The sequence below is a fragment of the Lissotriton helveticus genome, chromosome 5_1 (assembly GCF_964261635.1).
Source record: "Lissotriton helveticus chromosome 5_1, aLisHel1.1, whole genome shotgun sequence".
NCBI lineage: Eukaryota > Metazoa > Chordata > Amphibia > Caudata > Salamandridae > Lissotriton > Lissotriton helveticus.
In genome coordinates, this window is record NC_136065.1 from 4,072,818 (window position 1) to 4,084,877 (window position 12,060).

At 49.0% G+C, this 12,060-nt stretch overlaps 1 protein-coding gene across 1 annotated transcript in view; it reads left to right on the plus strand.

The window, feature by feature from the left end:
- LOC144754044 (proteasome subunit beta type-8-like) overlaps positions 1–12,060 on the plus strand; it is a 145,146-nt gene that overhangs the window by 41,666 nt on the left and 91,420 nt on the right. The window contains exon 2 of the mRNA XM_078641556.1: positions 5,875–6,019. Within this exon, the coding sequence (XP_078497682.1) occupies positions 5,875–6,019 (145 nt within the window). The remainder of the gene's footprint in view (positions 1–5,874; positions 6,020–12,060) is intronic.

Here is a 12,060-nt window from a genome sequence, read left to right on the forward strand (position 1 = left end):
AAACGCCTCCGCCCGACTAATCATCAACATCCCCCGCCGCAGCCACATCACCCCTCACCTGGGAGACCTACACTGGCTCCCCGTCGGCAAGAGGATCACCTTCAAGCTCCTCACCCACGCACTGAAAGCACTCCACAACGCCGGACCAGTCTACCCGAACAACAGACTCAGCTTCTACACCCCCTTGCGCCAGCTCCGCTCCGCCAGCCTCGCCCTCGCTGCTGTTCCCCGCATTCAACAAACGACCTCCGGTGGCAGATCCTTCTCCTACCTCGCTGCCAAGACCTGGAACACCCTCCCTACCCACATACGGCACACCCAAGTCCTACTCGCCTTCAGAAGACTCCTCAAGACCTGGCTCTTCGAGCAGTTGCAGCACCCCCTCCCCTCAGCACCTTGAGACCCTCACGGGTAAGTAGTGCGCTCTACAAGTACTCTGATTGATTGATTGATTACCTTAATACATTTGATAATTGGTAACTTCAGATTGATAGCAGCTACATATATGGTGTTTACACTCAAAATAATAGTAATTTAAAATCCTCTTTATTGGCGTATTTGGATTTTAAGTTACAATACTGGCATTTTCTTATCTCAGTCAACTTTGCCTTTCTGCTAGTGTCCTGGGGGTCACATAACTGTGAATGGCTCTGTTAGTGGGGTTTCTGTATTGCTTCCAGACAGTGAGACACAGGGGGCTTAGATGTGAATAGGTTGTGCTATTCTGACAGGATGTCTGGGGAGGAGATGCACCCATCCTCACCTACTCTTCAAAGGGCTTTGCATATAGCACACACAAAGGAACATAACATAAGGCCTTCCCAGCCTTATGTCACCCTAGCATGGACCAGAGGGTGTAGAGGAGCTGGCCACAACCAGTTTTGGGGGTAGGTCAGGGAATTCCCCCACGCAAAGGCTGTCACCAGGTATAAAAGGAGTACCTTCAAAACCACTCATCAGACAATTCCTGGACCTGTGAAAGATTCCAAGGAAGGACTGTCCTGTTGCCAGAGGACTAGCCGGCTGCTGGAGGAACTGCCTTGCTGTCTGAAATAGGAAAACTGAACCTGCTTGCCATGATCCCTACTCAGAGTGACTACAAGGGTCAGAAGGTTGACTTTCAGGGACACAAACAGCTTCCAGAGGTCTCCCTGCAACTGACCAGGTGCAACTGGACCTTCCTGAGCCCTGCCACTGGCCTATACTGGAGGGAGACCTGATGCCCAAGAGGTGCACCCTACTCCAGGTCCTAGACCCTGGGTTGGCATCAGTGGAAGCTCCTCCAAGAAGAACAAGCATTGGCATAGCCAATAGGTCTCGCCTTTGGGACCTTATAAGTGTTTAGCCATGCAACAGTTGATGTTGTTGCACCAAGGATATTGTGCTGCATAACTAAATACTTATAAGGTCCCAAAAGTGAGACCTATTGGCTATTACAATGCTTGTTGCAGATTGGCGTGCAGCTTTTAGGACTGTCAGCATCAGTGCAAACTTCTCCTTTATTTAGGTTGCTTCAGGGGTACAGCTGAGGGGCAGCTCGCTAGCTCGGGTACCAGCGACCCCCACTCATGTCAGTGCTATGTATGTAATTGTGCCATGTTCAATGGAAGCAGAAGTGGTCAAAACAGGCAGCTGAGTGATCAGGACAAAAAACAAAGGATGCACGCGCTACAAAACAGGCTGGCTGGGGGAGGGTGGGTGGAATAGAAGCAAAGGACCCGTGGTGAATATGCCCATCAGGCATATATTTTAAAGATGAGGCAAGTGTCGAGTTTGTTATATGTTTAGATTTTTTGTCAGCAAGCTTGGGGTATGTGTAGTCAGGCTTTAAGATTCCAGATAGACTAGTGCTTCTGTGGGACTGTTTGGGCTGAGGCAGTCCTCTTATACAGTGAAAAAGGTTGTAATCTAAAGGTTGATCTGGTTGGGGGTACAACAAGTCAGAGGTTTTTCCAGCGTTTGAGTAGCCCATACCTGCTGATACTGTAAAGGCCCCAGCACAGCTTCGCTAACCCTAGCTATTATGAGGATGTGATATCAATCATGTTATAGAGTGATGGCTTTAATTCTGGACACAAACCTTTTTCTTGTGGGAAATGACTTGCAAGGTTATCGATTATACACAGCGAGTTATGGTGTGGACGATTTTGGTGTAAGCAGCGTGTTCAAGTAAACAGCTGTCTCCCTCCCAGAGACACCATGAGCTGTTCCACTGACAACCAGAATTAATCTGCATTCATGTGTCTGACCTCAGCTGGTGACACCCTCTTGTGGAGGGTACCTCTACATGTTGCCCCTGTGGTACTGGCTGCAAACAAGATGATGGATAAATGCTTGTACTAATATTAGACCCTGGTGATCGGTCGGGGCTGCACTCCAGTCCACAATGTTTGCCCCACTATGCCACTCTGCAAATCATCCCGAACTGTCTGAGGGGTCCGACTTTATGGAACACAAACCGCCCGCCTGTTTTCGGTTAATTGGGGCTTGCCCAGTAGGATTCAGCTTGAGCCCCACAGCACAGAGCTCACGCCTGTGCATACCAGTCACACTAAGTGTTTTACAACAACAGACAGTCGCAGAATTCCGCCTCTGTGGGGTGACCAATGCTATGTGCCTGAGCCCTCAACGGTAGCCCCCGTGCGTTACATGGCCAGGTATGTGCAAGACTCTAGACTAACCAAATATGTAGTTGCCTGAGGGCGGGGGTATGCAAGCTTCAGCAAGAATCAGGACTCAACGGGCCTGGTCCTGCCAAGCTCTTCAGCTCACAGCCCCTGGAGGAAGGAATGGCACTTCTGTGCAGCAGCCGACAAACTAAACTTCGCGGGCTGCAGCAGTTGGTAAAAATATGCACCAGTACTCCCCTGTTCGCTGTTCATCTGGAATACAAGTCTTTAGAAACCAGTGCGCACGAATGTCACAGCCAGGGACGAAAGCCATGTCTTGGGAATTTCTGAATTAATAATGGTCTAGTGAGTCAGGCATTGCCGCAGAGCAATCATAAAGCAGAGATATTAGTGAGATAAGGGCCGCGGGCAGGGATGGACCGATCAGTGTATAATGGAGTAAAGGTATGCAGTATGTCACGGCCGGCCGCTTCAAAGGCCCCACGCACGCAGTACATCTGCGCCTCTGCTTCGTGTCACAGGTCACTTTAGCAGTGTTTACACATCTCGCATCTCAGGCACTGAGCCAGAACCGACGGTGCGCTATCCTTCAGAAGTTGAGTTTTAAAGTGGACAGATATTTTACAGTGTAATGAATCACGCACGCCTCAAGCCTAGACTCCTATTTATGTACAGGGACGTGCCGCCGCAGATTCAACAGCAACAAGCGCTCGCGCAGTAGCAGGGGGGATGGGGGTGTGTGGCCTGCGCGATTCACCTGCGGGAGCGATAATTGCTGGCGCTCGCTCCCGCAAGTGAATCTCCAGACGTGCACGCGTTGCCATTGAAGGCAATGGAACGCATGCACATGCTTGGCTGAAAAGCCAAAGCGATGGGAAAAGGTCTTTTTGCCTTTGTAGCGCATGTGCGCTGCATAGGCGAGACCTAAAAAGGTGAAAATCCTTAAGTATGGGCTCCTCTCAGCTGCGAACAGGCCAGTTCATGATGAAACTCTGCCGCCGGCGACAACTACCAACGCATAGCTTCGGTGAGACCTGCTCTTTGCGCTGACAGTGACCGCCCGGCGCGACCAGCAACGCTATACCTGCATTTTGCACTGACAGTGACCATCTGCGATGATCCACCAATGCGAAGCTCCAGTGACGACCGAATCTTCAAGTTACAGTATCGATTGTCTGCGGCACCTGGCCTGCTGTTTGCTCTGAAACCTTCTTCCGATCTCCTCCAATGTGAAGGGGACTCTTCACGCCAGACTTGAGAAGGTAACTTTTCAGCAGGACTAACCTGGCCCATGCATCCGGCCCTCACTCCATCACTGTCGGCCTGAACTTGTGACTTTCCCCCAGTCTAGCCTGACCACATACGTGCTAGTGGCACTCTCTGCTTCTTGGTGCTATTTTAACTAAAAAAAATAATTAAAATTCAGTAGCTCCCGTCCAACCGATTGGATTTTTGTTCTTCTGGAATCATTTTATTTATTAGCACGTACTCTTGTTTTCTAAATTACCTTGGGACTTTTCTTCTGTTTTCATGTTGTTGCTGTTTAAGTGTTTCATAAATACTTGACACATTCCTCTTAAGTTAAGCCTGACTGCTTTTGAGCCAAGCTGACAGAGGGTTATGCACAGGTGACTCTTGTGGTTCACCCTGAGAAAGATAGTGGTTGTTGCTTGAGTGGAGCTTACACCCCCCTTAACCATTAATCCAATTCTTTACAATAATACTATTTATTAAAATCTGCTATGTAATGGCAAAGAAACAGCCCCCGGGAGGCTTAATTGTCTACGGGTGGGGTTTTGAGCCCACTCGGGCCAGGTCTTCTACCACCGCACTTACATGTTGAGTACCTGTCTTCAAAATCTGTCAGGCTGCCACACCAGCACAATGCAGATGTTCATCAAACACTACCTCAACTGCCAGGTTATTGGGAAGGGCACTTTGGTAGTTTGGTCCTACAGAACCTTTTTGGCCTGAGCCATCCCACAGAGCCACCGCCATGGGATTTGTTGCTTTGGTATCTTTTCACAAGGTGAGGAACCAGCAGTTATTATCCATCAGAAGAACTAGGTTTCTTACCTTTGGTAATATGTGGTCTACATTTTCAAAGCCTATTAAGGTTGTCAGACAACAGTGTCAAAACCAGTGACAGGAGGATTTGTAGCACAAGTCACATTTGTGTGCGTGAGAGAGAGGGTGGTGGCCTCTGGACAACTCATGATGTGGCCAGCGATGTTGATCTGGAATAAATCAGTGGAGCCACATCCATGGGCAACCTGGCTGGTTGTAGGAGAACACGGAAGTTGCAAAGCTATCTTGAGGGTTACGTTACTTAATAGTTGCGGGTTATCCAACTAGCTGTTTTAAATATTGGGTTACATGTCAAGTTCTTGCTTACTTTGACCAATTGACTATTTTAGTTCCTTTCTCTACCACTCTGTGTATGGTATCTTTCTTATCTTGCTCACGCAAAATTATCGTTTTTACTTTCTTATGTTTCCTTTTTTGTGATTTGTTGATTAATAAGCTGGGATGTGTGGTATCTCACCTCTGCTACTTAGCCTCCCTGTTCTATGTACTAATCTGTTCTAGGATTATATCCAAGAGTTACCTTTCAAGTGTCCTGAGTCATCCAAGGAGTGAGTTGCTGCTGGTCACAGAGGGGTCATTTTAATAAAGCTCAGCACTTTCCTCCTAGTACTGTATGTGGCCTCTTATTACAAGAACTCTACAATTCTCCAGATGTGCCTGCCCCTTAGGTGACTCCATAGGGACTTAGGAGGTCCAGTACTCCTTTAGTATCAGTCCACGTCAGACCCAATACTCAGTATACACCCCCCCTCCTCCTCACAGGCTTCCAGCCCCTCACGTGACTCCATGCAGGTCCAGTACTCCTTTGGTATCAGTCCACGTCAGACCCAGTACTTAGTATGCGCTCCCCACACCCATCCTGACAGGCTTCCTGCCCCTTACGTGACTCCATGAAGGTCCAGTACTCCTTTGGTATCAGTCCGCGTCAGATCCAGTACTCAGTATACACCCCCCTCCACCCATCCTGACAGGATTCCAGCCCCTTACGTGACTGCATGCAGGTCCACTGTTTGCCTCTTTTTCTCCCGCTGAGTCCATGTTAGGACCAGTACCCAGTATGTATCTCACTTCCAGCAAGACTCCATGTTAGACCTGGTGCTCTCTAAACATCCCTCTCCGAGGATGATTCGTTGCCAACCCCAGTCTCTTCTTACAGCCTGCTCAGTACCTGCAGTCGTGCACCGAGGGCTACAACGGTGCAAAGATCGAGCTCTGGCACGGGACGACGACCCTGGCCTTCAAGTTCCAGCACGGAGTAATCGTAGCTGTGGACTCCCGCGCCTCCGCTGGGAGTTACATAGGTGAGTGACCTCTTCTTACTTACATGAACATGGCCACCTCTGGAGTCAACTGTTGTCTCCCGCTAGTAGGACACAGGTCCAAGCCACATCCGTGTTCCTGCTCTCTTGTCGCACCCATCTGCAGCCTCCATACATTGTAACAAGGTGTGAAAGATTAACCCCTACCTGCACTCTTATCCGTGTTCCAGCTCTCTTGTCGCACCCATCTGCAGCCTCCATACATTGTAACAAGGTGTGAAAGATTAACCCCTACCTGCACTGTTATCCGTGTTCCTGTTCTCTTGTCGCACCCATCTGCATCCTCCATACATTGTTACAAGGTGTGAAAGATTAACCCCTACCTGCACTCTTACCCGTGTTCCTGCTCTCTTGTCGCACCCATCTGTGGTCTCCATACACTGTAACAAGGTGTGAAAGATTAACCCCTACCTGCACTCTTATCCGTGTTCCTGCTCTCTTGTCACACCCATCTGCAGCCTCCATACATTGTAACAAGGTGTGAAAGATTAACCCCTACCTGCACTCTTACCCGTTTTCCTGCTCTCTTGTCACACCCATCTGTGGTCTCCATACACTGTAACAAGGTGTGGAAGATTAACCCCTACCTGCACTCTTATCCGTGTTCCTGCTCTCTTGTCGCACCCATCTGCAGCCTCCATACACTATAACAAGGTGTGAAAGATTAACCCCTACCTGCACTCTTATCCGTGTTCCTGCTCTCTTGTCGCACCCATCTGCAGCCTCCATACATTGTAACAAGGTGTGAAAGATGAACTCCTACCTGCACTCTTACCCGTGTTCCTGTTCTCTTGTCGCACCCATCTGCAGCCTCCATACACTGTAACAAGGTGTGAAAGATTAACGCCTACCTGCACTCTTATCCGTGTTCCTGCTCTCTTGTCGCACCCATCTGTCGTCTCCATACACTGTAACAAGGTGTGAAAGATTAACCCCTACCTGCACTCTTATCCGTGTTCCTGCTCTCTTGTCGCACCCATCTGCAGCCTCCATACATTGCAACAAGGTGTGAAAGATTAACCCCTACCTGCACTCTTACCCATGTTCCTGCTCTCCTGTCGCACCCATCTGCAGTCTCCATACATTGTAACAAGGTGTGAAAGATTAACCCTGACCTGCACTCTTACCCGTGTTCCTGTTCTCTTGTCGCACCCATCTGCAGCCTCCATACATTGTAACAATTTGTGAAAGATTAACCCCTACCTGCACTCTTACCCGTGTTCCTGTTCTCTTGTCGCACCCATCTGCAGCCTCCATACACTGTAACAAGGTGTGAAAGATTAACCCCTACCTGCACTCTTACCTGTGTTCCTGCTCTCTTGTCGCACCCATCTGCAGCCTCCATACACTGTAAGAAGGTGTGAAAGATTAACCCCTACCTGCACTCTTACCCGTGTTCCTGTTCTCTTGTCGCACCCATCTGCGGTCTCCATACACTGTAACAAGGTGTGAAAGATTAACCCCTACCTGCACTCTTATCCGTGTTCCTGTTCTCTTGTCGCACCCATCTGCAGCCTCCATACACTGTAACAAGGTGTGAAAGATTAACCCCTACCTGCACTCTTATCCGTGTTCCTGCTCTCTTGTCGCACCCATCTGCAGCCTCCATACACTGTAACAAGGTGTGAAAGGTTAACCCCTACCTGCACTCTTACCCGTGTTCCTGCTTCCTTGTCGCACCCATCTGTGGTCTCCATACACTGTAACAAGGTGTGAAAGATTAACCCCTACCTGCACTCTTCTCCGTGTTCCTGCTCTCTTGTCGCACCCATCTGCAGCCTCCATACATTGTAACAAGGTGTGAAAGATTAACCCCTACCTGCCCTCTTACCCGTTTTCCTGCTCTCTTGTCACACCCATCTGTGGTCTCCATACACTGTAACAAGGTGTGGAAGATTAACCCCTACCTGCACTCTTATCCGTGTTCCTGCTCTCTTGTCGCACCCATCTGCAGTCTCCATACACTGTAACAAGGTGTGAAAGATTAACCCCTACCTGCACTCTTATCCGTGTTCCTGCTCTCTTGTCGCACCCATCTGCAGCCTCCATACATTGTAACAAGGTGTGAAAGATGAACCCCTACCTGCACTCTTACCCGTGTTCCTGTTCTCTTGTCGCACCCATCTGCAGCCTCCATACACTGTAACAAGGTGTTAAAGATTAACGCCTACCTGCACTCTTATCCGTGTTCCTACTCTCTTGTCACACCCATCAGTCGTCTCCATACACTGTAAAAAGGTGTGAAAGATTAACCCCTACCTGCACTCGTTTCCGTGTTCCTGCTCTCTTGTCGCACCCATCTGCAGCCTCCATACCTTGCAACAAGGTGTGAAAGATTAACCCCTACCTGCACTCTTACCCGTGTTCCTGCTCTCTTGTCGCACCCATCTGCAGTCTCCATACATTGTAACAAGGTGTGAAAGATTAACCCTGACCTGCACTCTTACCCGTGTTCCTGTTCTCTTGTCGCACCCATCTGCAGCCTCCATACATTGTAACAATTTGTGAAAGATTAACCCCTACCTGCACTCTTATCCGTGTTCCTGCTCTCTTGTCGCACCCATCTGCAGCCGCCATACACTGTAACAAGGTGTGAAAGATTAACCCCTACCTGCACTCTTACCCATGTTCCTGTTCTCTTGTCGCACCCATCTACAGCCTCCATACACTGTAACAAGGTGTGAAAGATTAACCCCTACCTGCACTCCTACCTGTGTTCCTGCACTCTTGTAGCACCCATCTGCAGCCTCCATACACTGTAACAAGGTGTGAAAGATTAACCCCTACCTGCACTCTTACCCGTGTTCCTGTTCTCTTGTCGCACCCATCTGCGGTCTCCATACACTGTAACAAGGTGTGAAAGATTAACCCCTACCTGCACTCTTATCCGTGTTCCTGTTCTCTTGTCGCACCCATCTGCAGCCTCCATACACTGTAAAAAGGTGTGAAAGATTAACCCCTACCTGCACTCTTATCTGTGTTCCTGTTCTCAAGTCGCACCCATCTGCAGCCTCCATACACTGTAACAAGGTGTGAAAGATTAACCCCTATCTGCACTGTTATCCGTGTTCCTGCTCTCTTGTCGCACCCATCTGCAGCCTCCATACACTGTAGCAAGGTGTGAAAGATTAACCCCTACCTGCACTCTTATCCGTGTTCCTGTTCTCTTGTCGCACCCATCTGCAGCCTCCATACACTGTAACAAGGTGGGAAAGATCAACCCCAACCAGCACTCTTACCCGTGTTCCTGCTCTCTTGTCACACCCATCTGCAGCCTCCATACATTGTAACAAGGTGTGAAAGATTAACTCCTACCTGCACTCTTACCCGTGTTCCTGCTCTCTTGTCACACCCATCTGCAGCCTCCATACATTGTAACAAGGTGTGAAAGATTAACCCCTATCTGCACTCTTACCCGTGTTCCTGCTCTCTTGTCGCACCCATCTGCAGCCTCCATAAATTGTAACAAGATGTGAAAGATTAACCCCTACCTGCACTCTTATCCGTGTTCCTGCTCTCTTGCGCACCCATCTGCAGCCTCCATACATTGTAACAAAGTGTGAAAGATTAACCCCTACCTGCACTCTTACCCGTGTTCCTGCTCTCTTGTCGCACCCATCTGCAGCCTCCATACATTGTAACAAGGTGTGAAAGATTAACCCCTACCTGCACTCTTACCCGTGTTCCTGCTCTCTTGTCGCACCCATCTGCAGCCTCCATACATTGTAACAAGGTGTGAAAGATTAACCCCTATCTGCACTGTTATCCGTGTTCCTGCTCTCTTGTCGCACCCATCTGCAGCCTCCATACAATGTAACAAGGTGTGAAAGATTAACCCCTACCTGCACTCTTATCCGTGTTCCTGCTCTCTTGTCGCACCCATCTCCATCCTCCATACATTGTAACAAGGTGTGAAAGATTAACCCCTACCTGCACTCTTATCCGTGTTCCTGTTCTCTTGTCGCACCCATCTGTGGTCTCCATACACTGTAACAAGGTGTGAAAGATTAGCCCCTACCTGCACTCTTACCCGTGTTCCTGCTCTCTTGTCGCGCCCATCTGCAGCCTCCATACATTGTAACAAGATGTGAAAGATTAACCCCTACCTGCACTCTTATCTGTGTTCCTGTTCTCTTGTCGCACCCATCTGCAGCCTCCATACATTGTAACAAGGTGTGAAAGATTAACCCCTACCTGCACTCTTATCCGTGTTCCTTCTCTCTTGTCGCACCCATCTGCAGCCTCCATACATTGTAACAAAGTGTGAAATATTAACCCCTACCTGCACTCTTACCCGTGTTCCTGCTCTCTTGTCGCACCCATCTGTGGTCTCCATACACTGTAACAAGGTGTGAAAGATTAACCCCTACCTGCACTGTTATCCGTGTTCCTGTTCTCTTGTCGCACCCATCTGCAGCCTCCATACACTGTAACAAGGTGTGAAAGATTAACCCCTACCTGCACTCTTACCCGTGTTCCTGCTCTCTTGTCACACCCATCTGCAGCCTCCATACATTGTAACAAGGTGTGAAAGATTAACCCCTATCTGCACTGTTATCCGTGTTCCTGCTCTCTTGTTGCACCCATCTGCAGCCTCCATACACTGTAACAAGGTGTGAAAGATTAACCCCTACCTGCACTCTTACCCGTGTTCCTGCTCTCTTGTCGCACCCATCTGCAGCCTCCATACATTGTAACAAGGTGTGAAAGATTAACCCCTACCTGCACTCTTATCCGTGTACCTGCTCTTTTGTCCCACCCATCTGCGGCCTCCATACACTGTAACAAGGTGTGAAAGATTAACCCCTACCTGTACTCTTACCCGTATTCCTGCTCTGTTGTCGCACCCATCTGTGGTCTCCATACACTGTAACAAGGTGTGAAAGATTAACCCCTACCTGCACTGTTATCCGTTGTTCTGCTCTCTTGTCGCACCCATCTGCAGCCTCCATACATTTTAACAAGGTGTGAAAGATTAACCCCTACCTGCACTCTTACCCGTGTTCCTGCTCTCTTGTCACACCCATCTGCAGCCTCCATACATTGTAACAAGGTGTGAAAGATTAACCCCTACCTGCACTCTTCTCCGTGTTCCTGCTCTCTTGTCGCACCCATCTGCAGCCTCCATACATTGTAACAAGGTGTGAAAGATTAACCCCTACCTGCCCTCTTACCCGTTTTCCTGATCTCTTGTCACACCCATCTGTGGTCTCCATACACTGTAACAAGGTGTGGAAGATTAACCCCTACCTGCACTCTTATCCGTGTTCCTGCTCTCTTGTCGCACCCATCTGCAGCCTCCATACACTGTAACAAGGTGTGAAAGATTAACCCCTACCTGCACTCTTATCCGTGTTCCTGCTCTCTTGTCGCACCCATCTGCAGCCTCCATACATTGTAACAAGGTGTGAAAGATGAACCCCTACCTGCACTCTTACCCGTGTTCCTGTTCTCTTGTCGCACCCATCTGCAGCCTCCATACACTGTAACAAGGTGTGAAAGATTAACGCCTACCTGCACTCTTATCCGTGTTCCTACTCTCTTGTCACACCCATCAGTCGTCTCCATACACTGTAAAAAGGTGTGAAAGATTAACCCCTACCTGCACTCGTTTCCGTGTTCCTGCTCTCTTGTCGCACCCATCTGCAGCCTCCATACCTTGCAACAAGGTGTGAAAGATTAACCCCTACCTGCACTCTTACCCGTGTTCCTGCTCTCTTGTCGCACCCATCTGCAGTCTCCATACATTGTAACAAGGTGTGAAAGATTAACCCTGACCTGCATTCTTACCCGTGTTCCTGTTCTCTTGTCGCACCCATCTGCAGCCTCCATACATTGTAACAATTTGTGAAAGATTAACCCCTACCTGCACTCTTACCCATGTTCCTGTTCTCTTGTCGCACCCATCTACAGCCTCCATACACTGTAACAAGGTGTGAAAGATTAACCCCTACCTGCACTCCTACCTGTGTTCCTGCTCTCTTGTAGCACCCATCTGCAGCCTCCATACACTGTAACAAGAT